The following is a 27,931-nucleotide window of genomic DNA, read 5'->3' on the forward strand; positions in this document are numbered from 1 at the left end:
CGCTGCCGCTGCCGCTGTTGCCGTCGCTGCCACCGCCGCCTCTGCTTCTGCTGCTGCTGCTTTTGATGTTGCTGTCGCTGCTGCTACCCTTCAGTGTGCGTTTGCACGTTGAACAGGACGGTACAACTGGCAGAGGTAAAAGATAAAAACTTGCGCGTTCGTCGAGTATCAATAAATATAAACGAGCGCACGCGCGCGTGAGCTTTCTTGCGATCGTGATCTATGACGGCTTTTAGTGTCGCTCGTTTGTTGTTGTTATTAGAATAATTATTACAGAAATATACAGAGGCAAACGCCTGTTTAATTGTCAGCGCGTCGCTTTCTGACAGACGCCTCGCTGCCAGCCCCCATTGAGCATCATTTTCATTTCGTTTGGCAGCGCCTTCGGTTCGCGTTGTCATTCCTGTTGTTAATGGCATAAAAGTGTTTTAATTTTTATTAGCACGAACACCGGCCCTGCCTACACGAGACATCATCCAGCAACCAGAGCATCCACAGGTCTCCAGTTTTTAGTTGTGCAGTTGCTGCCATCGCTGGAGGATCGTTGGATCGCTGGATCGTCGCCAACGTCGCGTGTGCCGTTCGTTCTAATAAAATCAATCGCAAAGATCTTCGCGTGTGTTGTTTATGTGTGTGTGTGCGTTTTGTTGTTTATGTTTGTCGTTTCTTGAAAAGGGTTTTAAAAGTTTTAATGCAACCGTTTTTATTATCGTTTCGTATAGTGTGAGGAGACTTCAATCCGATTTGTTTGATCTTGCACGAGTGCATAAAATACATCCAAACAACCAAAAATATATATGAAAAAATTATACATAGAAGTCCGGAAATTGAGTGTGGCAACATCCATAAAAATAACTTAAGTTGTTGTTATTCTAAATAACGCGTTGACAGCAGTAAGTGGCTGAAGCTCAAGGAGCTGTCCAAAAGAAGTGCAACCAAGAAGCTGCCACAGAGCTGTTGAAAGCCCAAGTGGCCAATAGCAAACAGAAACGCGGCAACAACGTTGGCGTTGCAACGTCCTTGACAAAGAGGTGAGTGTGAAGGCTATAAAATGGTGTTAAGTAGGTTAAGCAGTGGGGCACAGCAAGTGCATGGGTGCAGCAGACGCCACAGCTCAGTTATATGGGAAACTTGGTTGAAATTACGTGCGAAATAAACTTCTGATATTAAACAGACTTTTAGATCTCATCAAAAATATTATATTTGTAAAGGTTTAAAAATTAACATTTGTGTATCTTTATATTCAAATTCGATCTGTAATAAAAATTTGTATAGTTAATGATTAAATAATTCATTAAAATAATTTAAAAAAATAAATATTGAAATGCCACTCTTAAGTTCAGTTTTATTTTTTAAATGTATTTTTAGGTTTGTTTTGTTTTATTTTATTTTTTTTGGTTTGATTTTTGGTTTTATATAATTTTTTGATTTTTTTTATTTATTTGATTATTTTTTCTAATGTTTCACTACAAACTATTTGTTGTGTTTCTTTATCTGAATATTTTAATTAATTAATTGAAAATATCTATTTATGGAAGTTTGACAAATTAGAATAAGCTTTAGAGATTAGTTTCTTTTTATAGTAATTTATTGTTTGTCTTATTTTGTTTTTAACGTAGTTTCGTTGCTTTAAAATTAAATTAAAAATTTTAATTAATTACAAATAGACGAACAAAACAAAAAGAAACTACTATATTTTATTCGAAATATAGTATATAACAGTTTTTGGTTTGTCGTTACTTTATTTCATTATATTTGTTTTGTAATATTTTTTAGCTACTATTTATTCTAACTTAAATTTTATATAATTTTTATGTAATTATGTAGCCAAGTTGCAGCTTAAAAAAGGTGAATGAGGTGTTTTTCCATTAGTTAAATTATTCAATGATTTAATTTTGTGTGCTGCTTTTTCTATAACGCATCGCTTACATCATGTAAGGTCTACGCTTTTCAAAAGATCACGCATAGCATTTCTCTTTGAATATTTTTAAACCTTTTCTAGTGGTTCAATAATTCATAAATGTATATATATAAATATATATTTGAAAACTCACAGCTTGCTGTAATTTTAGCCATATTAATTGACCAATTTATGAATATATTTATGCGGCCATTTCACCGCCTTCATATCTCTCGATAAATCATGCTAATTGTTGTTGTAATTCAAATACATATTAATTAGACACACCCAAATTTGGCCATCGGCTGTTGGCCGCAACGTTTGCACATTAATCTATAGATCTCATGTCTTATCTGCATTGGCGCCATAAATACCAAAGTCTAGTCATAATCTATTAATTACCAGACTTTCCACACTTATTAAAAGCAGTTTGAAGTTTATGAGTCGCATATTAAAGAGCCGAGAACAAATTAAAAGTCCGCAGAGTATAAAAGTAATTGTCAGCTATATTTAAAAATTTTACAGCATTCACAATTAGTTTGGCATTTCCTTTTTCGGTATTGCAAATTGTTGCCACTTGATTTCACACGAATGTTAAACAAAAACTGACCAAATGCGGACTTGTTCATAGCCGCTCTTGTTGTCTGTTTATATGTGAGAAAGAGTATGTGTAAATATGGATAAATTAAGCTTTGAACACACATGTGAAACTTATAAGTTAAGCTTTAGTTGACGTCATGAGAATTGCATAGATGGGCAGCTTATATTAAGATATAATTACAGTTCTTTCAGTCTGGTTATCATTTAGTAAGTTTATGAGCTTGGTAACATAAAGAAAGTTAGCCTTAGTTGAACTTATGAGAATTGCATACAACGGCGCAATTTTCTTTGTTTCACTAACATTGGCTTTAGTATTTGTTTTTAAAGTTTAACCAGAGAGTGGAATAATTAGTTAGTGCAAATATATAAGTCTTTCTATAAATATGTATATCTAAATATATAATATATTTATTTGATTTCAACATTTTGTGATTGTTAGCTTCAGCTTCAGCTTCAGCCTCAATTCAATTAAAAAACGCCCACTGAAAAGACATTACCATAACAATTTATAACTGCCGAGTCGACGATGTCTCAGTCTCTGGTTTAGCTGCTTATTTTATTATTTTGAATATATTACACTTTGTTGTGGTTGGTAGATCTTGCCATATATGGCCAGTAACTGTGGCATTATTAAAACATAAATAATATTGCTTTTAATGAAATTTCCGCTTGCCAAGTTATGAGTTCATAAACAAATGCAAATTAGTTGGAAAATTGTGACAACAAATTAGCGCATCATCCAGTGGAAAGAGTCGTTGTTAATTTGTTTGGCTGATTCAGGCTTTAGTTGGAATTAGGTTTACATATTGGTGAATGCTTTGTGTTGACTGCATTTCAGCACCAAATCAAATTTGTAATTCAAATTGACCCGCAGCACAATATTGACTCAAGCTCTTTGTTTGGACTGGCGGCGTCAGATGTGATTCAAGTTGGGCTGAGGCGAAACTTCAATTTAATGGCTCATCAAAATAAGTTAATAGCTTTTCAACTTTTGGCTTAATTACAGCTTAAACATATTCTAAACAGTTTTGACAGGTTTTCCAAATACAAGCATTGTGTTTGGATTTAGGATTTGTGGCGCCAAATATCGTTTATAACCAGTTGATGAGATCTAAAAAAAGTTTGAATGTAAAATTTTGGTGTCTACCAATTTTGCGGTTCGGTGTTAACTGAATTATAAAATCATCTTAATTTTCTGCGCTGAAATGCAAATCAAGATGTGACTGGGTGTGGCCTAGGTAGCTGAGATAATCACATGATTATAAAGCAGCCATATTTGTGACATGTTCTATTGTCTTTTTTATGGCATAATAATATGTTTCGAGACAGTTTATATGCTGCTGAATAATAGTTCCACAGAATGTTAATGTACATAAATGCGGAATGTAAAACATTTAAGTTGTTATAGAATTCTGTAGTTATTTATATATTTGTCTGATTATTAATGACTCTTAAAATTGATTTGTAACAAACACAGAACAGAAAACACAGAATTCTTGTTGGGCTATATTAAATATAACAATGTATTTAATAGATCAGAGATGAAAATAGAAGTCGACTGGAATATTTTAGAAAATATTTTTGTTTTCCAATTTATATTTCGTATATATTTTGTTAAGTGTATCTGCATTTATGGAACAATATATATTAATTATTGTAGTGCATTTTCACTTTAGATTTGCTTTATAAATATTTTATGAATATTCAATGCAAATTTCGATTGAAAACTAAAAATTATACGCAGTTCTGATTCTGAAAATAATAGTGCTGCACTAGAGAAAACTTTTTTACTTTTACCTATATAATATCTATGTAATAATAATTTGATCTATATTTATCTATCTACAGTAAATTATAGAGATAAATATATTTAGATGATATAACCAAATGGCATTTACTATATATACTTTTCAACTCTTACTTCTTAACCTGAGATATTTCACAATTCGTATTATGTTTTTAAAGCTCTTGGGAATCTTATCGGCTAAATAATGTATAATTTAAAGATAAGTAGATATTTTTTGATATTTTCAAAACACTTGAAAAGCTTATCGATCATATATGGTAGACAATTTTCGTACCTTTTTGCTTTATTTTCGATTTAAAAAAAAAGTAAATAATATAACACCTATAGCCACTTTTTTATGACAATTTGGTGTTTGATTGAGCCGCTTGGCAGGCGGCAATTACCATAGCAGAAATCAGCACCGCACTCATATATACCGATATATGTATATTATTGACAGACCTTTCAATATTGTGAAATGAGTCAGAAAAAGAGCGTTAAATTCGTTTGTGTAATAACTGAAAGGCCAACTTTTCAGCTGTCAACTACTGCATATTTGTTTCCATGGAAAACCGAATTTTAAATAGCTCATTTTGTTTGCGGACAGCAGTTGAGAAATACATAAATACAGTAATGTCGGAGTCAAGTGCTATTGAAGACATCACATTTATATAAAAGCTAAAAATTCCACTCAACTTGCGCCGGAAGTGATGTATAGAAAAATCTATTATGCTCGTGCCATAATGGAACCAATTTATCACGCGAAGACTGCGTTCAGTTTTCAATTAAATCCAAACGAGGTCTCTGACTGAAATATATATATATATATATTTTGGACAAAAATCAAAGAAAGTTTTTGCAGCCAAATGAAAATCTGTTGAAGAATTTCCCTAAGCGCAGCTTAGTTGGGTCTCTACCTCTCGCTCTCTATTTGGCTCTCTGGGGGCTAAGTCTGGGGCCGGGTCTCCAGATGCGTAGGCGCCGACGTCGTTTCTTTCCGTGTCAAACCAGCAACTGACAGCAGGTTTGCCAGTGCCTCGAACTGGAGTTGTATAGTTGAAAATGAAGTTGGGAGCTGCCGCCGTTGCCGCAGCCGCAACTAAGCTTGAGTTTGAGTTTGAGTTTTCGGTTGAGCATTTAAACGCGGCTGATTTGATTTCAGTGACACGACGCCTGCGGCGACGACGACTAAGACGACGAGCGCGAAAACTTGTCCTACCCACACGCGACAGCTTTGAAGCTGCAGCAACAGCAGCAGCAGCTGTGGCGCATGCGCAGTAGCCAGCGATCGCTTTTTGCGCTGTTTTCATCGCCCTGGGGGACAGGCTGCATGTTGCATGCTAGCGAGCGATGCAACAGTCAAAATATTTGAATTTCTAATGCCATGCGAGGGCTGTCCCAAACTTTTAATAGCCATGACTCATGCACAGTTTGTTGCACCCAAAATATGTTTTATGTTTATTGCAGAACATAAATACCACAGAATTTATTTTTGGCGTGCTTTTTTTTGATCTTTCAATAGACAAGTCTTTAGATTTTATAGATTTATGGCTTATAGCTTGCACTGTACTTAAATGAGAGCAGGAAGTGAGAGAGTTTTGACGAAGAAGCAAGATTGTAGCTGAACTTTTTGGAATTTGTAGTTCGTTTTTTATATGAATCATTGTTCAAGGTAATTTTTTAGCTACTAAAACTGTTTTGTTGTTTAGCTAATTTTTATAAATAACTGTTTTAATAATAATAAAGTTAAGCAATTGTCTTTGAATTATATTATACAGATAGTAAATATTGTGATTCCATTGTAAAATGATAAAGGTTTTGTCTAAATATATATAAAATGCAGAAAAAGGTTTGCGCGACTCTATAAATCATAGATATCGATGCTCAGTATCAAGAGCCGAGTCGATGTGGGCTTGTCTATCTGGCTATTCAACTACTAGCTCTCCATAGTTCCCATAAAGTATAAATATTTTATGCATTATTTCATTTAGTTTCATATTTATCTATCATACTCATGATCCAGATAAAATGCGCTGTAAATAAATAATATTTTTGTCAGATTCAATTCCAATTCCTGTTACCTTAGTGGCAGCCCTCTGTAATGTGTCCAGTTGTGTAACACTTAGGGTGTCCGTCAGTTTACATACAATCTGATCTGATAGAATATCTTTTGCGATAAGCATCAAATTTCCACTGATGATAAACGGGCTACGCCTTTTGTCATGCAGCCGACAAACTTGTTCGACCGAATTCAAATCTTTTAGATCTGAGCCCGGGCTAGTGGGTGACAATCTGTGTTGCTGTCGCTGCTGCGGTCGTCATTTGCGGCTTCCGTGTGTATTTGACTTTGCTTAATTAAATGTCAATCAATGTAGATATATATATATATATATATAAATATATGCATATACGATATGTCGTATAAACCACAGCATCATTGTTTTTGATTTGTGTGCTTTATTAACCTGATATGGCGGCGTCTCTGTGGCGACGCGCTGTCATTTCTGACTTATGCTGACTGCGTGGGCGCTGGGCAAAGAGAGAAAGATCTATGTGTGGAGCGTACATACATCTATATATCTATGCGAAGGAATTAAAAAGTATTTAATAAATTTTGGTCTGAGGATTATGTTTATATACGGCTCGCTTCGGCTCGGTGTCGTTTTTTGATTTGCCTGAGGCCTGGGGATTATTGGATTGACAATTGGTGGGAAATGTTCTTAGCGGATGCGTACAAACTGTCAGTAGCAGAAGGAACTGTCCATTTATACGTCTCAATGAACAATTGAGGAGCTTTACGTATTGCGCATGACCTGAGTTCTGGGTAACACTTTGGAACTTGCTTAAATATCTTAATCCTATTATCAATTTTAAATGCTTGGAAGTTTCTTTGAAATAAATGTGATAAAGTCAAGTAGATATGAGCAGATTATTCTATTTAAACTTGGAGCTCAGTGAATAATGGATAAGGAATTTTTTAAATATAATTGAATAAATTAGTAACTAATTTTTCAATACCAAAATATGGTTTATATATATTCTCTATATAGATTTCCTAATGTCAATACCCAATTTTAAAAATAAATATTTTATTTATTTTTAGTCAACGAAAGCCCACTTAATTCTCATTTCATGCAACTTTCTGGGCTGTAAATTTTAATAAATTTCTTAGACATAAATCTTTGATTTAATGTCTGGTCAAAGTTGCCCTATATTTTGACTTTAACAACAGCTACTTTTTTCCAATTTGTTTATCATCAAATAATGTACGCCTCGTGGACATAAATGTCTTAGACTTATTCCCATAAATGCAAAAAATACGTGTGTACCTAATCCTAAGTCTCAATAAAGCCTGTCACATGCCACATAAAAACCTTAAACTACTTCGAAAAGCTCTCAGTTAAAGTGGCTGGCGATTCAGCTACTTTTACTACACCTTAGCTGGTGAAGACTGTGTTGTAGCTGTGTCAATTGCAATTCTGACCATAAATGGCGCATGTTTTGCGCCTCTGTGACTCAGTGACATTGTAGCGAGCGTGTCTAAAACTGGCCAGAACCACTAAGAGAGACGCTGAACTACAGAGATAGAGAGAGAGAGAGAGAGACGAGACAGACTAACTGCCACTATAAATCCATAACTGTCAGTCACTAGCTTTTGGACCAGTATTGGCAGAAGCGCTACTCTCGCGTAAGGCTATAACGACATTTCTGTTGCCACGACCGTTACCACATTCCTGGGACACCTTTGATCCAAGTTAGGCAACCAAGAAGATGCTGCGCACACATTTCTAGCATGAATATTGTCTAATGGGCGCTGCACACAAAGCAGACCAAGATTTATATCTGTACGATTTCAATTTGTTTTACGAACTCTTAGCTTTTATTATAGAATATTTTAAACTCAGCTGTCTTGATCCAGAAGATGCTGCAATGCAAGTTTATTGCCAATTAATGCACACTAATTTACTCAAATGTTTTTTGTTTCTCTTTATTGCTCGTTAAATTTTGTGTATATTATTCGGCAATTTATTAGACTCAAAGTTATAAAGCTCTCGTGCTAGAGCCTTTGATCATCTGCAGATTTAAGCACTCGATAACAAATTACTTCGATTGACGGTAGCACATGTCGGCAATTGGCTTAATTTATGTGGCACAGGATCAGATGAGTGTTCGTAGAGAAAGTGCTCGAAATGTGCGGTAATGGCGCAATAAGATAAACAGTTGCCTAGTTAGTTACACGATTTATGGTCTGTAAGTGAAGTGTGATGCCTAGGCGAGAGATCAACTAATGTATGGCTACTTTTCAAGATATTTAAGCAGTGCTGCTGTCCAGGTTAATGCATTAATTATGATTGCAAATTGATGAGATACTCAATAAAATCGGAAATTGATTTCTTAATAACATGGCTCTGGCTGTGTTTTGTATATCTGAATATTTTTTTAATATTTGTATTGAGTAACAAATAGAAGGAGGCGTGGACGACCTCATTATGTGTATATATTTATGATTCTAAAGACGAGATGCGCGTTCGTATAGACGCAACGATCATGGACCATAGCCAGAATGAGTTTATAATTTTTTCGATAACTCATTATCGATAATAACATTTGATGAGCTTTTTTAAGCGAAATTTCAATACCACAAATTCTGATACTTTCGAATTAAATTTACTGAATACACACGACTTAATGTTTTTATTACATTTTAAAAATGTTGATCGATAACAAAAGTTGTTTGGTTGGGGACAACCCATAGAAAGGTCCTCAAGTGCAGTCACAGCGTAATCGATTGCTTTCAATTACACGAGAATATGTATATCTTTGTATACATTCATTATATCTTGCTGTGCGTCTATTCCAGCTGCCTTTTTGAAAATTATATATTGTAAATAAATTATATTTGAAACAAGAACGCACAGTTTCACATTAAATTCCATATCAAAGACTTTTCATGAGACCAACAAAAAACAAATCCTCACCTTGTGTACATAAAATTCTTTCGTGCCGCTTCCGCTCGTGCGGCACCTGAAAAAGCAGACCCACAGCCGAGAAATAGAATAAAAGAAACAAATGCCAAAGGAACATCAACTAAACATTTATTTAACTAACACGAGCCGACGAAAGAATGATTGCAAAAATCCAACATAAATCTCGGCCAAACTCAAAAACCAATAGAACTGGAAGCGAAATAAAAAATACATATATATATATATATATATATATAGAAACTTAAGTTGCAAATGCTTTATTACGCCCACAGATGGCCGACACAGATGAAAGATATACATAGGCAACCATACATAGACCCATAGAAATATATATGTAAGTGTGGCTAGCTGATATCGGAGCAACACTTCCGGCACGAAATTGGTGCGAGGCGTCGACATTTTGAACGATGAAATGCTTGTTGAGCATCTCAAAAATGCCGCAAACATTTCATCAAAAAAAAACTATTTTTTTGCTCGTTAAAACAATTTAATTTAAATTTTATTTATTATTTTTTATGCGATCTTCTGGGGCAGTCGCAATGCATTTTATGGGCTTTTATTTTTAAACGTAAATAAACAACCACCGACTGCGTTCTGTCTGCTTAAATCTTTTTATTTTTCTCTCTGCAGCGGACGGACACACAAATCACCTCAAAGTGAAGACGACGACGCGGGCGATGAATTGGACGCGCGTGTTGCTAATGGGCGTGGTCGCCTTGGCGCTGACACTTGTGGAGGTTGCATCACTCTCACTGGATCCAGGTAGGTGCCGCTGCTGTTGCTGCTGCAGTTGAAGTTTCAGTTGGTTCAATATGTTTACCGTTGTATTTATGGGCAAACCTGCGATAAGCGAGAGCAAATATTTGTCGGCCAGTTGGCATCGCCCAAAAAAAAAGCCAACTCAAACAGCGATTTATGTAAATCAAAAACATATAAAAAAGAAATACCACCCAGCAGACTGTTAAACGCTTGTTGCATGCAGTCGACCTCCCAGCACCTTAAATGGCGTTGGCGTTGCCCGATCACGAGCTGGCCAAGCTGCAATTGCAATTGCAATTCCGACGCCGGTGCCGGTGCCGGTGCCTTGTGGGGCATCGAGTGTGGCACACGATATCGTGAAGGTCACTTCACATGCGCCTGTCAACCGCTGCTCCTACACACACTCGTTCATGACAAATAACAGCGCAAATGCGTCAAATTCTACAAACGCGAGCTCGTTTTTGGTCTGTCTTGATAAATTCCTTGACGCTCTGACATGCATATTTGTTGATTGTGCAAATACGCAGCCCGTTGCTTTCCACTTTGTTTGCTGGCTTTTCTTTTTGGGTTAACATGCGACGGGATTATAGCCAGTGCTGACCAAAAATAAACACACACACACACTCATACAGACCGCCAAGTGTTGTAATCTCTGTCAGGCGCGAAAGCCGATTGCCGATCGCCATTCGCCGTTTGCCAGCAAATAGAGCAAGTGCCATGCCATGAGGTTGTGTTTGAGATTAGCTAACATGGTCAGCGCATTGTTTGATTTGGTTTTTTCTTTGGAGTTTATATATGTTGTTGATCTTGTAATCGATATATGCAGTACGTTCGTATCACATGCAAAACGGAAGTTTGTGTAGGCCTGTGTATTTACAAATTTGAAGAACCGATCGACAGTTGATGATGATTGATATTGTTTATAGATCTGCGCATATATATTAGATGATAAAATGTGGATAGAAGTATTGGCTGCTTGAAAATATCTTGAAATATTTTTTATATATAACAAGTCAGTTGAGCCAGAGACACGTTTGGGAATGGTAGATAGAAAGGTTGTTGTGTTAAATGTTAGTCAAAAAATTGCTTAAGAAATTGTTAACTAGCATGACTCTATGAAAGAAAAACGAAATAAAGCCATGGTTGGGGGGAGCGAATCAGTGAGACCTCCATAAGGTAGTCTTCTAGAGTTGTGAAGGAGCAAGGCTTGACAGCAAGAGCTTCGCTTCGAGCAAGTGTGGCGCAATTGTCGCTGGTGCAGGAACCGAACATGGCACTTGCAGAGGGGCTGTGCGAGAGACAAGAGATTTGCTCGGCATATGAAAAGAGAAGAGACAACAACAAATTGCGCTGCCTTCTGAGCGTAATTAAAAGAAAGTAAAATTGAGAATGCCAATTAGGGATGTATGTAAATATATAAATATTATAAATAAAAATATTTATAAGCTGTTTTTACTTTATGAGCACAAAGCTGACAAGTTTGCTATCTCGAGTATGTGTTTTTTTTTTTTACAGTTTTCATAAGTCTCTACAATTCAAGTCTAAATAATTATTTTAATTATATTCAATATATATATATATAATTTCTAAAATATTTTATAATAAATTTTAAATTTTATTTCTGCATTCGGTATACATTAATTCGCCGAATATATATGCAAAAATTGCCTTTCACTTACCTAAAACATACATTATCTCTTACCTCATTGCAGTTGCCTCTTCTGAGCTGGAACAGTTTATCAGAAAAGGAGATGTGGTCATATCCACGCGACACATAAGGTAAATTAACTAACCTTGAAGTGTTTTAGCACCATGTTAAACGACATTCCTTCAACTGACAGACCCCGGCGCAAGTTGCATATATCGATTGAGGCGCTGTTCATGATTGACTTTCCCATGCTGAAGCATAAGATGTCCTTCTTCCTGGACCGCAAGCAGCAGCGCGTTACTCTAGACATCAGCGCCAATGGGGCGACAGAGTCACGCAACTTTGAGATACCCAATATAAATGAGACGAGCACTATACGGTCGCTGGCCCTGCAGTTCTCCAAGAATCGCATTACGCTCCATGTGGACTGCAAGCCGAGCACTTTCCACGACATCGACATGAGTCTCACCAAGCTGTATACCCAAATGGATGATCCAGTTATTAAGCTGGTAAGTGTTGAATCAATCAGGCTACGAGTGACTTCTAATCCCTCAATTTGATCAATATTGGGTCCACACAGTTCAGAGAACGCAAATATCCACTACATTTTGATGCAGACATGGAGCATTCGCTGCAGCGCGCCAACTGTCAGAAGGGACTTCATCGTCGAGGCAATCGCCGCATGCTGCGCAACAAGATCAGCGAGCGTGGTAAGTTTATCGATCAGACATTTCACTCCAGTAGGCTGTGTGCTACAGCCCACCGATCTTGGCTCTGCCAATCTTTCAGAGAAGAACAAGAAACGCGACGTGCGTAACAATTGGTATTACGAGCCAACTCTGGCCAGAGAGGGCGTCGATCAGCGTCACCAGGAGGTGCCTACGGACACGGAACGTGGTGATATACCCATCATGCATGGCGATTGTGAAGGTAAGCAACAACTCGCCATCTTTCTACCAATCGCACTTATCACACAGCAGTCGACATTTCACGCATTGGGCGTGTTTCGCCTTTCTGTGGGCTGGCTACAACTTTTGGGTGGAACAGTGGGCTCTCTAAGGCGTTGCTCTTAAATCATTTTTGCATAGATGTTGTACTTGATGAAATTGTTAGTCTACTGCAGTTGACATTTATGTCTGGGTATATAATTCAATTAAGCTGCAAATGCAAGGGAAGTTTGGTCGACGGAAATATGAATGAACAAATGTTAGCGTAGTCGGAATTGTCCGACTAGAAGATACCCTGAACTCTGAGCTAAGCTGCTGTTTAAATTATTTGACGCTTCTTTTATGCACTTGCACTAAATAAACTTGTTGAATAGGTTTTTTTTCTAGATGAATTTCCATTTTGAATAGGTTCTAGAATAGTTGTAAAGCATAGGCAGAATAACAAAAATTTCATTTAAATTTCATAATATTTCTTACTGTTGAAGACTACAGACTTAGAAGCTTTTCTGCTTGACTATATTAAAATAAATATATAAATATTATTTAAAGAAATTTCTAGATATTTACTCAAATATATGTGCAGACAGCAAAAGTTGTGTTGCAAAAAAAAATATTTAAAATTTATTAACTGTGTTAATTTAGCTATAAGTAGCCAGTGTGAGCATATTTATCTACTCAATCGGACTAAGCCTTATTTAATGTTCCATTAGTATTCTCTAAAGTTTGCCCTCGCTGCCAGTGGATGCCACAGCTTCTTACATGCCGTAGCTTAATGCGATAATGCCTCACAAATCTGTAGCCAATTAATTACAATATATTCGTATATAAGCATTATATCGTATAAGTACCCACATTCGGATCTGCCAATAAGTCGTCGAGAAACCAGCGACAAGCAGCGCCCACAGAAAAGACACAACACTAATGAACCGAAAGATATGCCAATGCCTATGCTAAAGCCGATCCGTGAATAACTTGTGCACTCGTTTTGGGTACGCTGAGTGCTGTTTGGTCGATGTCGACCCAGCATAATTATTATTTATCTAGTTCAGTGCAAAATCCCAAATTGGTAGCACGCTCTGTACCCACACAGAGCCAGGCGACTGGGCGGCATATAAATATCAAAGGCAAACGTAATGAATGACGCCGACGAGATATCGAAACGAAGGTTGCACACTAAAAACCCAAACGTGGCCAAAACACGATCACAGATCCAGTGCACCTCGAACACAGTTGCCTGCCCCTGCATATCCAAAGCCTGAGCGGATGCGTTTGGGCGTTGAGGCGGCGGCGGCGGCGGCGGCGGCGTTTTCCATGTTGACAAAACTCACTCAAGCAGACAGCGAGACGTGGACCAATCGACAAACAGTTGGAACCGATGGTACATTGGACTAGTTTAGTCGTTGCCATGTGTCTAACATGGCGTCATACAACATATGAGATTTAGAGATGAGCTGAGAGTTTATTAATGTACATTTTAAAGAGGATAAGATAGAGCCGTCGAGAAATAACAGTGCAGACCTGATTGAAATAGTCGTGATGGGGAATGGAAGTCGCTGTGATTGGGAATTACTTAAGTTGTTTTTATTAGTTTATAACTATATTATTATTAGCACAAAGACATGAAACTTACAAGAGATTGTGTGTATAATTCTGTGAAGAGCTTTCCGGTTTTACAGCTATCTATCTCTTGGTGTTCAGCTCTGCTCTTTTCCAGCTTCTATTGAGATAATAATATATTTCTTTAGCAGATTAATATAATTTGTTCTGTTATAAATGTTATAAATGTCTTTGCAAAAAATATATAGGAATATTTTAGTGTCTTTAAAAAGCTATTTCTATATATATAATGTATAATATTTCCTTATTCTTGTCTTTAATTTCTTAAAAAAAAAACATTTGACAAGCAACTCAATTTCCGAAACATTTTCTGTTATATTAAAACTAATCAATTTCGTTCACAAAAAGATTCAAAATAAGTAATAAATCAAGATAATCGAGTAGTGACTGCTGCTACTGTCATCACTACACTTCACATCACTGTGCCTGTGACTTGGCACATGTGTGCAGCATCTCTGGATGCGCTTAGATTGAAATGGGTGCTCAGCTCTGTTGTCGCATTGCATTAAACTGCGCTAAAACGCGCCGCATTAGCAGCTGGATATTGAGGCCCGGTCGCTGCGTTTGGGCTTAGACCCGTCCAAGCGACAAAGCGGATTAGGTTGCAATCAGAGAAGCCTTGCGCAGATGACTGTGGAGTCTGTAAACGGGACGGTGCAAGAGTGAGCTCAAAATGAGTGCGATTTTAGCATTGGTTAGGCCTTAATCTTGTCAGCTGCCTGAACGCTTCCCACACACACACACATACACACACACATATACACACACACGAGTGCGCAGCGGCTCATGAATTATTGTTGCTTTATTTAAAGTCTTATTTTGAACGGTTTTTTCTTATGCTCATTGTTCCAGACGCCCTCGCACGCTCGCTGAGCGATCTTTTGGCATTGGTTAAGCTGCTGCGTGAAGATGTCGCCCACCAGCGACAGGAGATTGCCTACTTGCGCTTGCTATTGGAGAACTGTGCGGGCTGCAAGGAGCCCACCGGCGATAATCACATACGACTCGAGCCCAATTGCCGCACAGCGAATCCTTGTTATCCTGGTAAGCGTCATGACTCATGCAGCCATTGGATGGCAAACCCAACTTATACATCATCTCCATTCTTTTTTCTGCCCACAGGCGTTGATTGCCTTGAGGCTGCCACGGGACCAAGGTGCGGCCGTTGTCCTGCCGGCTTCATTGGAGATGGCAAAGTCTGCAAGCCGGGCGTCAGTTGCGCGGATCGGCCCTGTTTTCTGTAAGTGCCTAGTGAGAAAAATTAGCTTTAGCTTTTGTTTTTTTGTTGTTTGGGTTTTTATGCTTTTATGCCTTATACGCCCTCTGTTAATGGCGTCAAGGGCGTGGCCGATGCATGCATGTTAATTGTATTTGTCATGCTGTTCTCTTGACGCAGATGGACGCCTGGGAGGCTTGAAAGGCGCCGCCTCACGCAAAATGTCGCTCAGCGCATTCGCAAGGGCTTTTCTCTCGCTGAGTCTGCAATTATTTGCATATGGCCTTAATGGCGATTTGATGTTGTTTATGGCTTAATGATGCAGTCAAGCGACTCTCGGCTGCCACTTTAGACAGCTGCAGCTTTATCTATCTATGATTGATAAGTTTTACCCATTCAGATTTCAATACTGCAAGCCATGTCCGTTCGAGTAGGCATCAGCATGCTGAGTTCTGAATGGAGAAGAGCAGAGAGATTGTCGCTGGCAGTTTCGTTTGCTCCTTTATGATAGTTATTCCTATAAGACCATTAGTTATGTTTGGCTTCCATTCATTTGGGCCACACTCTTGACAAGTGTTCAGATCTGCGACTTCTGATATGCCAATCCAAATGTGCAAAATGCCTAATCCCTTGTCGGCTTAAGATAAAATCTCGCTACTCCACTTAGCACTAAGTCATTCTAGTTTATCACCTTGCGAATAAATCTTCTTTGCAAAAAGATAACTAAGTATAACAGCTGCTTCGAAAAAAGAGCTTTAAACGTGACGGCGAAGTCTATTATGCAATATCTTTTAAAAATGAAAATCTCTTTAATCAAGGATTATGGGCATAAGTAATTGATGCTGCTTTAAAGCTGAATGAGCTAAGCCATGGCTAAGCCTAGATACAAGCAAAGGAATTCTGACTTCTGATCTAAAAGTGATTTGAGATAAGCAGTGAATGAACAGAAGTCTTTAAGCTTAAAGTTTTTATTCACATTAAACCTACTCAGAAATGTGATATTGTTTCAAAGAAAGAACATTAAAAGAAGACACTTAGATCACCTGCTGTTATTATAGATACTTAGAGGGAGAAACCTACACATATGACATTTGGCGGAACCTAGTCGTAAAATCTCCCACAGTCCGGAAGAGTGCGCCATGAGCGAAAGAAGATCAAGTTCTTTTATGATTTTACTGAGGCTGTCATTTGTGTCAGCGTCTATCGACTAATTATGCAAAAGACCCACAGCAATTTCAATAGAATATTGACTAATAAAAACATAAATCGTAGAAGCTCGAAAATTTAGAATAGACATGTCATAAATATGTTAAACAAAACTAAAACATGCCATGTAACGGGCCCGGGGCATATTTTGTTGACATTGTTAAACAAAATGCAACAAAACCTTCGCAATAATACAATGTTGTATAAGAATAGAAGAAGAAGCAGCAGCACAAGGGACAAGCGGCGGCATCGGTGAGCTGTGAGGTCTGGACCACAAATGGCACTTGAAACTGACGCATAAATTAGTTAAATGTGCAGGGAACCCGCACAGATATGCCCAGCAAGCATACCATTGAGACAGAGACCGGAGCATTGTCGACTGAGAACTGACTGACTTCATTGTGTCAAAACACTTAAAGTGATTTCGGTCTGTGGGCTCTCTGTGAAATGTGAGATCGCCATAGCCGCTGCAGCACTCGACAAGTGAGCGCCTGGCCACGCGCAGTGGAAACGGAGGCCCGGCCATAAATTTGTTTAAATTATTGGAAACGGGCCAGAACAGACAAAACAAAAAGCAAACCCAATGGCAATGGCCACAATATGTTGCGCATTGTAGGTGTCTAGGCAACCAGGGAACCCTTGTTCCCTTACCTTGGGTGCGCCCTGGCTGACCGTATTTTAATTTGCATAAAATTGTTTTAAATGTTGTCAGCATCATCGAGCAACGCCGCCGCCGACTCGTTACTGTCATCTTTCATTATCGATGAAATGTGGCCAATGCGTGTGGTAAACATACAAGCACACGCACGCACATAGACACACGCACACACATAGACACACGCACACAAACACACACATAGCCCTCTATCATCATTTTAATTTAGAACCCACGAAATGTTTCTTTTTGTCGTTGCGGCGTCTGAGTTAAGCATGGCCAGCTCTTTGTTTGCTTGACTCTTGGCTTCGGCGTTTCGAATGGTTCAAATCGTTTCTATTAAAAGACCATAAAACTTGCACTAATGACATGCACACCTGTTGATCCTTTATTGTTCGGCTGCTATCGTGCAGTTTCCTAAGGGCTTGTCGAATATACTTTGTGTTTAAATTGTTAATGAACATTGGGAAGTGTTTTGAATTGGAAGGAGGTTCAGTTTATTGGAGGCGAATTAAGATTCTGAGTATTCAGTTAGTGTGTGAATAAGTGAATATTTACTCTGACGAATGCTCGAAAAGTACGCTTTGATAATTTGAGATTGAGTCTGAAATATATATGTATGTGATATGTTGTAAGTTTATTTGATATGCGAGATTTTTAGATGGAATTCTAATATTTGATATTGCTTGAAATCATATATTTTAAGATGTATTTGTTAGTAAGCAAGGCTTATAGATATTTAATTAGTATTTACTACAATGGCTAACTTCGACATTTAATTAATTTATATTTAACTTACATTTAACGAAGCTTGTAGAGTAGGTTTTTTGAGTGAGAGTAACTTTTTCCTAGGAATTAATTTCAAATAAGAACAAAAATAAAAATGTTCTTTATGCGACGGAATTCTTGTAACATTTCTGAATTTTCTACTCAAAAATTATATTTATAGAAGTAATTAATATATTTAAAAATATAAAATGATAATAGAATATAAATGATAAAAGGTATTTATTTACCTTTGCCGATGTCAACTCTTACGCAGCGCTTTTTGCAAATATTTTCCTAAAATAATAGTCAAATAGCAATTGAATGTTAAGTAAAGAATATGTGCTAAAAGAGTTCAGTTCGTACACAATTCAATTTGTAATAGCTTTTAGTTAATTGACTCTGTGACTCGACTGATTCGGTCGCACTTTCCATTTCCCCAGATCAAAAGCCCTAATTCGAAAAACCCAATCATAGTTTGGCCTCTAGCTGGCTGTGTTGGCCAGAAGTTTCACTGCCCTCCAAAGCGCGCTGGCTGTTGTTCAATTTAAATTATGCGTATGATGAAATAATCAGCAATGCAATCAAGCTGCAGTCGGGCAAGATTATATTACCCTAGCTAAGCCGGAGATTGAGATTTAGATAGAGATACCCATTTCGATGGCGATTCCAGCTGCAACATGTGTATGCACATGTTGTGAACAATTCCGAAAACAGAATTCCATTTGATTATGGCAACTTTCCCACAGATTCTTTGGGGCCTGGCCCGAAACAAAACGTTTACAGCAACATTGACTGGTAAAAGTGGCTGCACTGTGAGTGACAGAGTCGGCAAGAGTCGAGTGAGAGAGATGGCGAGCTTGGGCAGAGTTAGCTGACTTCACAGCAACATCAAAGTTCGGTGGAACGCATATCTCAGCCGCGAATCGAGTTCGCCTACGCACCAAAAAAGCAACAGCCAAGCCGCAAAAGTGGAGCCATTGATTCCAAGTTGACGTTGTCGTTGCTGCTGTTGTTGTTGCTGTTGCTGTTGCTGTTGACTGTGTCGCTGCGGACTGAGGCAGCGTTTGACTGCTTGAATTCAAATTAATAGCCAACTGGCTCTGGCTCTGGCTCTCCGACTCTGGCTGCTTGCTTGGTTCGTTGCCCGTTCGCCCGGTGTGCAGGCGCAGCAATGAAAACAAAAACAAGCCAAGCCAAGACCAAGCGACGAAGCTGATGCTGTGTCAGCCAAGCAGCCAACCTACTGCCAACCTCACAGATAAGTGGCCTGTGGCAAAATAAACGCCGCTTTATGGCAGTTAGTTGTAGTTTGTCCAAAGCGTGCGCCACATGGAAGTTGTTGTAGTAGTTGTGGATGCACCAACTCCTTTAAGGGAGAGCCAAGTGTTTCTGTTGTTTGGAATAAGTGGTATGCATTTGCATGGCATGCGCTACCATTAGAAGCAATTTGGGTGGGATAAAAGCGGGCAGCGATCTCAGCATCTCCAATAATAGATAACTCTCGCGATGTTGCGAGCCTCGTTCGAGAGTAATATGCACTATGGCAAAGTAATGGGCTCATCATGCGATATCTGTAGAGCAGATGAAGAATAGTTGCTGGCTAAAGATTTCAATGAGCGTCGAAATGAGATTGCAAAGTGTGAACGCAATCTTGAGATGAATCTGCGAACAGGCTGCGTGAATGGTACAGAATGGGCACATACTTCGAGCTGCTTAAAATATTCAGTTGATCTTTTATTCATTTTTACTTAAGTGAATTGTATAGGAAAGTTCTAATAGAAGAACAAGTTTCCGTGAATATCTATTTATATTCCTTTCACTCAATATTATTCACAGTCCATAAATAGAGTTTTGTCTAATATTCAAGAGCTTTATATGCCATAGGGTTTTTAAACTATATATACATATGTGTATCTTTATGTCCATGTCATTCTCAATCTGTCTCTATCTCTATCTCTATCTCTATCTCTATCTCTATCTCTATCTCTATCTCTATCTCTATCTCTATCTCTATCTCTATCTCTATCTCTATCTCTATCTCTATCTCTATCTCTATCTCTATCTCTATCTCTATCTCTATCTCTATCTCTATCTCTATCTCTATCTCTATCTCTATCTCTATCTCTATCTCTATCTCTATCTCTATCTCTATCTCTATCTCTATCTCTATCTCTATCTCTATCTCTATCTCTATCTCTATCTCTATCTCTATCTCTATCTCTATCTCTATCTCTATCTCTATCTCTATCTCTATATCTCTATCTCTATCTCTATCTCTATCTCTATCTCTATCTCTATCTCTATCTCTATCTCTGTATCTCTTTATTTTTAATTTGTTTCGTTATCTCAACATCTTGAATATCAAAGATGCAGTAGCTTCTTTAAGCTGTCCTTTGGTTTATTAGAGCCCTTTACCAATTTCTTGTCAGACATTTTGTAGCTGATTTCAAGCAGCGAGCAGTGTCTAAAAGCTTTTTTGCATGTTCACACATTACTCAGGCCGCTGTCCGGAGTTGAGGTCCGTGTCTAAAGGTTTTGTCTTTTTGGGTGGTGCCTGGCTAGTGTTTGAGCTGAACTTGAGCAGAGTCAGCAGCAGCAGGAGCAGATGACGAAGAGGAAGTTGCAGGCAACGGCAGCCGGACAACTGGCCGGCAGCCTTTCGGCTCCAGGTCCAGGCAGCAAATTGGAATTATGAATTATGAATGCGTGGTTAATAAAAAGAACGACCAACAACAAGAAGGCAAACGGCAAGTGGGTTCGTCATGCTAACTGCTAGATGGCTCGACGGTGGATGGCAGATGCTAGTTGGTGGAATGGAGATGCAGCGGGGGCAGTGGCTGAAATGCTAATGCGTTCCTCGATGCGCATCGCTGGCTATTTTCCCAGCACTCAAACGATGCCGATGCCAACTCGCAGGGGATCCAAGACAATATGGTCGAGTGAACTGAAACAAAGCAGAAAAGCGCAAAGTGGCCGAGGCTGCGAGCGCCTGTGAACATGGTCAGAAAGCGAAAACCCCTACGCAATATTTTTTCATATAACTCTCTCTCACTCCTCGCTCGCTGACTTGATCGCTGTCTTGGATATGGACAGCAACAGCGCCGCCTCATCGTGGTCCCCTGGCCACTTAAGTACTTAACACTTTTTGCTAATTGCGCGTTGCCGCCAAATGCTTCTACCAAAATATTGACGATCACACACACTCACTTCCGACGAGTGTTGTCGGCCACCGCCGCCGCCGCAGCTGCGGCTGATGAATCTACCAAAAACTGACAGCGCAAACTCTCAACCACACTAAAACAACAACATTCGAGTACTTCTTTGCGCCTCAATTCTAGCCAGGCTTGCCTACAACTACCAAGTCGGGGCATCAAGAACTTGACGTGGGATCTGACAAGTTGGAATTCTTATAACTATCTGCCATATAGGCCATATATAGCTAGCCCACTTGTCATATTGTTGTGGGCTGCTCTATTTGTTAATTACTAAAAAGAATTCTTGGCTTTAATTATAGCTTACATAAATATAGATATGCTTAACAACATTTTAGCCATGGCTGCTTGGTTGACCTCTCACTATCGAGTTCGTAAAAGTTTCTTTTGGCATTCACGAATGTTGATTTAATTGTTGATTTAATTTTGAAACTTTGGCAGCCAAGCAATGTTTAATTTAATCTATTAACATTTATTGTAAAAAACTATTTTCGAATTCAAATATATATATATATAAATAAATAATAAATAATATACATATATATAATATATATGTCTGCGCTTTCTGATAACCTAGAATCTTTCAAACATAAAGAAACTGATCTGTATTCCTACATTTAGAAAGCTTCATCATAAACTTTATTAGTTTTCTTTAGTACAAGCTTATGAGTAGAGTATACAAATAGTCCCATACATAACTAAGACCCAAAACCTTTGACTTGTTTTTAACGATTTCCAACTTCTGCATTAAATTTCAAACAGAATTTCGCCAGCAAGAGCATCGACTTTGGCATCGCCTTCGCCTTCGACTTCGACTCTGCCCACATGATCGTGGAGCAGTTCTTTTGTTTCTTCTCTTTTTAAACTTAACGCTTTGTAGATATTGCCATAAAATATGGCAACGGATGGCTTGTGGGTCAGTTGGGCACAGTAGTTGAATGTTGGATGTGCGCTGTCTGCTGGAGTGATGGACTTTCTTTGGAAATGCGTGTGCAGCGATTGCAATGAGTTATGTCCTGGGAAGGTTTGCAGCTTAGCAACGGCGTTACGCAGCTGTTAAAGTTGGGTTTAACCGTAACCTGGATAATAACTAATGTCCGTGTCATGATATGTAAATGTTATTTGGTAGCCATAAGCAAATCCCACACTCGCCCAAACATAAAGAGAAATTTACATGGCATCCAGCATGTAACTGGACTTTTTTTTGGCCATGGGCCATTTGGACTTGGACATCAGCCTACGTCGAAAAGACATGCACAGAGTGTGCCTTCTTTTATTTATTTTGCCTCGACGGCTTTTAATAACATTTTCTTGTAATTGTAATTTGTTTTCTTTTCGGACTGTTGCCTGCATCTTCTTCTTCCTGTGCATATTCCAAAATCCAAGACCTCGAACAGCCCGAACATGCTCACATGTGCGCTTTGTCGGTGCTTTTGTGTCCCAGAGGGATCGCGGAGGGGTCCCAACTGCTATAACCTTTTCACTTCCTTCGCTCTATCTCGCTCTCTGGCTCAGTCTGGCCGCCTTTTGTGTATGCCCATGGAGCGCGCATCATTAATAAATTTAACTTTGTATGGTGTTTTCGGTTCTCTACAATCTTTTGTTGTATATTTGTTCCTGCTTGTCAGTATTAATAATAATAAACAATATGTGGCCGCAAACAAAACACAGGCACATCAACATTTACCTCTATACTCAATAGCGCTCTATCCATATCTCTCTCTCTCTCACTCTCTCTGTTTGTCTGGGTCTCTTTTGCAGAGGCGTTCAGTGTCACGATACGGTGAACGGTGCTCAGTGTGACTCCTGTCCGGTTGGCTATGAAGGTGATGGACGCACATGTACGCTACGTAATCCTTGCCTGGAAACACCATGCCCCTCAGGTAAGTCAACACAGATAACAACAACAAAAACTGCATAAACAATAACAACAACAACAATGAGTTTATGTATTGGGCTGAGTTTTCACTCTTTGCGGTCTGTTTGACTTTTTGATTAGTTTAAGTTTCAAGTTGAGATTTGGGGCCACGTTTTGTTTCCAGCTCTTTTATGGCTAATTTAAGTATGTCGTGCTCAGAACTGAAGTTAACTGTATGTGTGTAGGTTGGCTTAGATACCTTAGAAGGTTGCCACGGCATGAGTCAACAATAGATCAAAGATCATGAAGCACATTTTCTCTATAAAAACCCAAAACTAATACTTAATGAGAAAAACGTAATCTATGCCAAATTCGTTAGAAATTTTTGAAAGTATAAATGCGGCAGATATTTGTTATATATAGACCAAAATGTTTGTTTAAGTATTATAATTTAATTTTAGATTACATTTGACAAATGGTACTAAATGGGAGTTATATTAACATGCATAAAGACTATAGATTAGTTTATAGAATATAAAAGATATGCGTTAGATTGAGAATATTTCATATTGAATGTGTTTTAATTTTCTCTCTTCCCTAACTTTGTTATACCTTCAAAAATCTTTATTATATACTTTTAAGTACAGAAATTTAGCAGCAAATTTTAAAAAATTGAAATGCCCTACCAATTGGCTTGTAGCGCACACAATTCACACGACTGTTTGATTTATTAATGCGCAACTCGGACAAAATTTAAGCAAGTCGAGCGCAGCGCGGAACCCTTTTGATTGAAATCCTCACTAAATTATAGGGTAGTCGAGCAATTTTCAATGAATGTGTGAAACAAGGTTGCTAATTAGAGGAGCTACTCACGCCCGTCAAAGAGAGAGAGAGATAGATTGAAGGACAGGAACTGATTCATATTGAAGGCGTGCTGGAATGCTGTGCCTTATAAGTCAAGTTGGCTAATTGAATTCGGCAAAAGTACAAAGTGCTTTGGCAGTGGGTGGATTTGCTTAGCAGTGTGACACAAATAACTGATCATTTATTATACGATATTAATGCATAAACAATTCTCATTATTAGGCAACATTCTAATGCCCACACATAATGTGCAGCACTATCAGAGGCAGAGCCAGTACACGGCGCGCAAATACTCGGTTGTAACGAACTGAACTGAATCAGAGCACAGCCGTAGAATTTAATTATAAATTCGATTACCTATAGACAGAGAGTGCGACAGAGACAGCGAGATAGAGAGAGAGAGAGCACATAATTAATCACTTATAAATAGTCATAAGTTGTAAGCTCTATGAATGGCAAATTGAATATAATTGAAAGTATTAGCAACGTTTCGCTCTCTAATAATCTCTAATAATACTTACAAAAGATATATAACAAAATTATTGAAATCAATTTTAATGAAATCGTAAATGCTCTCACACTGTTCGACCGCCAACCAGAAAGTGGAGTTGATAAGCGCGAAACGAAATTTGTTTTTTCCCTCTCTGTAATGCCTTGAATGAAATGTGAATAAAATTATAAAATATTTTTTCAAAAACAAATCAAATTACGGTTGTTTTATTTGAGCAATTAACGAACTTCTAATAGCTCACTGGTCGTGCGATTTGGATACATTTTTTCGGTAAATAAAATTTTATTCCTCATTTCTCTTAGTTTTATCTCTCGAAATTCATCTCTCATCTGCCTATATCTTTCTTATTGTCGAGATCCATTGCGCTTCATGTTTATTCACTATCATTTTCTGGTAATGCTTTGTAAGAATAGTTTATGTTTAAGAAAATTATATCTTAATATCATACAATCGTGTAGATCATTATATATATTGGTTGAGGGCCAACTAATAACAGCATCCATTAATTTATGTACTAATCTTTTAGCTCTTACTCATCTCAATCTCAGTTTCATTCAATGCAAATATAATAAATATTAATTTCCTTTGGCTAGGTGTCGAATGCATTCAGCTGGGCTTTGCGCCTTACTTTCAGTGCATCTCCTGTCCACGTGGCCATAAAATCAACGGCACCTCCTGCCACGATGTGGACGAGTGTGCGCTCTATCAGCCCTGCGATGGATTGGCCGTGTGCAACAATCTCAATCCAGGTTTTCGCTGTGGCCCCTGTCCGCCTGGCTTTGATGGCATTCATGCCCATGGTATTTAGCTTATAAAAGCGTCTATCCATCAGCTAACCAATAAATATTTGTACGCTTCTTAGGCTATTCAGCCGATTACTTGGCCGTGGGCTTTCAGAAGCAAAGCTGCTTGGATATAGACGAATGCAAGCTGGGTTTCTTTAGGTGTCCGGAACATGCGACTTGTCAAAATAGCATTGTACGTATATTCTTAGAGAAAGCAAGTGAATCGTTGGGTAATAATCTATAAACCTTCTAGGGCTCCTACAGATGTCAGTGTCATGAGGGCTATGTGGCTAATGGCACCTTCAGCTGCTTATCCGCGTCGGAGCTGTGTCCCGATGGCAGCATCTGTGCCAGAAATGCGGAATGTTTGGCCCTCGATAATTATAACTATCAATGCCGATGCAGCGTCGGTTGGGCGGGCAATGGCAAGGTATGTGGTAGGGATCGCGACTTGGATGGCTGGCCGGATGAGTCGCTCAATTGCGCGGATCCACATTGTCGACGCGATAACTGCCCCGATTTGCCGAACTCTGGTCAAGAGGACGCCGACCTGGATGGCATTGGCGACGGCTGCGACGATGATGCCGACAGCGACCAGGTGCTCAACAGCAAGGACAACTGTCCGTTTGCCTATAACAACGATCAGACCGATACGGATCACGATGGTGTGGGCGATGCCTGTGACAATTGTGTGTTTATTCCCAATCGCCGGCAACTGGACACCGATGAGGATGGCATGGGCAATGAGTGTGACGATGATATTGACAACGATGCAGTGCTAAATCAATATGACAATTGTCCTGCGCTGCGTAACCCAAATCAATCCGATGTGGATAACGATGGAGTGGGGGATGTCTGTGACAATTGTCCTACAATTCCCAATCCAACTCAGGAGGATCGCGACATGGACCTGGTGGGTGATGCTTGCGATAGCGATATCGACGGCGATGACGATGGCATACAGGATTCGGAAGACAACTGCCCGATGGTCAGCAACTCAGATCAATTGGATACAGATTTTGATGGCAAGGGCGATGCCTGTGACGACGACGTGGATGGCGACGGAGTGCCCAACTATAGAGACAATTGTCCATTAGCTAGAAACCCAGACCAATTGGATCTTAATCACAATGGCAAGGGTGATGTGTGCGAGGACGATGAGGACGAGGATGGCACGCCCAATATAATCGATAACTGCCCAAACAATTCCATGATACATCGCACCGACTTCCGCACAATACGATCTGTTATTTTGGATCCGGAAGGTGATGCACAGCTCGACCCCAACTGGGAGGTGCATGCAAATGGGTCGGAGATTATACAAACTCTGAACTCTGATCCGGGCTTAGTTGTTGGCAGCGATTCATTTGGAGGCGTTGATTTTGAGGGTACCTTCTACGTGAATGATGATACGGACGACGACTATGTTGGCTTCATATTCAGTTACCAAAGCAATCGCAAATTTTATGTGGTGCAATGGAAAAAGGGCACTCAGACCTATTGGCATTCATCACCCTTCCGGGCGTCCGCTGAACCAGGCGTTCAGATAAAGCTTATTGACAGCAATACAGGACCCGGGTCCATGTTGCGTAACAGCTTGTGGCATGCTGGCGACACGCCTGGACAGGCAAGGCTGCTATGGAAGGATCCATTGAATGCTGGCTGGAAGGAGAAGACCTCCTATCGCTGGTCCCTGGTGCATCGACCAACCATTGGCCTCATCAGATTGCGGTAATTTGGCAAAATACAGTATTTCCCCCTAACCAGGCGCCTGAATACATCTAATTTCGTTTTAGCATATATGAGGGCGAACGTTTGATTCTGGACTCGCACAATGTCTACGACGCCACGCTTACCCTCAAGGGCGGACGACTGGGCGTTTTTTGTTTTTCCCAAGAAATGATTATATGGTCGGACCTGGCTTACAAATGCAACAGTGAGTAGCCCTTTGGCACTTTTGCTTTGCCATCACACAAGTTCATTAACTTTTTCTCGACATAGCTCGCGTACCGCCCCTCATCTACAACGAGCTGCCCACACATCTGAAGCTGAAAGTGGAATTGGAGAACTAAAGACAGCCCAGACGTAGTTGTTCATCTTGTTTTTGGCAAAGCCTTTTCACCAACTAAAATGGTAACTGCCACAACACTTAACCCAATCAACTCAGCTATCATATTTGTGGATGCTAAGACAGATCTTTTGGTACTAATATATTTTTAAGTGTGCTTAAAACTTGTATCGAAATATATCTAGACAATAGCTAGTGTACAACCCTCTACTATTTCGTATTGGCTGACCAAAGGACATCAAAGTCGTCCTCGTTGCTATCGATATATCAATAAATATTATGGCATGAATGCTTTAACAATCTTATGAGGTTTTAATGCCTATTAAATAACTTGTTACTTGCAGTCCTGAAATTTTAAGAGCTCTAAAAATATTATTTTTTTATATATTATTAGTTGCTTTAATCTAATACACATTTTTATTTTTCAGATTTTTTCGATGCTTCAGAATGCCATGAATCCAAAAAGGCTCATTTCTCCAGAACCAGAGAGTTGCACCTGAAGTACCGCCATTGAAAATAAATTAAAACAAATCAAAATAAAAT

The 27,931-nt window shown here is 38.9% G+C and overlaps 1 protein-coding gene and 1 long non-coding RNA gene across 4 annotated transcripts; one reads left to right on the forward strand and one right to left on the reverse strand.

The window, feature by feature from the left end:
* Positions 1-92: 92 nt before the first annotated feature.
* Positions 93-27,931, forward strand: LOC111602188 (cartilage oligomeric matrix protein). 3 transcript variants are annotated; one of them, XM_023319149.2, is made up of 16 exons: positions 93-135; positions 723-1,031; positions 9,905-10,036; positions 11,746-11,812; positions 11,875-12,190; positions 12,262-12,391; positions 12,471-12,611; positions 15,098-15,289; positions 15,368-15,485; positions 23,064-23,185; positions 25,129-25,335; positions 25,398-25,513; positions 25,574-27,051; positions 27,117-27,256; positions 27,322-27,453; positions 27,817-27,931. In XM_023319149.2, exons 3-15 carry the CDS (start codon positions 9,952-9,954, stop codon positions 27,390-27,392), a joined length of 3,183 nt encoding a protein of 1,060 aa, XP_023174917.1. In that variant the 5' UTR covers positions 93-135; positions 723-1,031; positions 9,905-9,951; the 3' UTR covers positions 27,393-27,453; positions 27,817-27,931. The 3 variants fall into 3 exon arrangements, with proteins under 3 accessions (XP_023174917.1, XP_023174916.1, XP_023174918.1); XM_023319148.2 differs by lacking the exon at positions 93-135 and having other exon boundaries at positions 144-1,031; XM_023319150.2 differs by lacking the exons at positions 93-135; positions 25,129-25,335; positions 25,398-25,513; ... (2 more) ...; positions 27,322-27,453; positions 27,817-27,931 and adding an exon at positions 24,247-24,725 and having other exon boundaries at positions 160-1,031.
* LOC111602190 lies at positions 13,891-14,454 on the reverse strand. The gene is made up of 3 exons (XR_002751598.2): positions 14,259-14,454; positions 14,147-14,197; positions 13,891-14,079 (listed from the first exon to the last, which is right to left on the reverse strand). It is a non-coding gene; the product is annotated as an uncharacterized LOC111602190 (long non-coding RNA).

This window comes from Drosophila hydei, unplaced genomic scaffold, assembly GCF_003285905.1.
Source record: "Drosophila hydei strain 15085-1641.00,03,60 unplaced genomic scaffold, DhydRS2 tig00000149-arrow-pilon, whole genome shotgun sequence".
Taxonomy (NCBI): Eukaryota; Metazoa; Arthropoda; class Insecta; order Diptera; family Drosophilidae; genus Drosophila; species Drosophila hydei.

Bases quoted from the DNA above. Each gene is read 5' to 3' on its own strand.
- LOC111602188 (XM_023319149.2), top strand. From the start codon at position 9,952: ATGAATTGGACGCGCGTGTTGCTAATGGGCGTGGTCGCCTTGGCGCTG. The intron at 12,191-12,261 runs GTAAGTGTTGAA...GGGTCCACACAG, and splicing joins ATGATCCAGTTATTAAGCTG to TTCAGAGAACGCAAATATCC. The intron at 15,290-15,367 runs GTAAGCGTCATG...TTCTGCCCACAG, and splicing joins AGCGAATCCTTGTTATCCTG to GCGTTGATTGCCTTGAGGCT.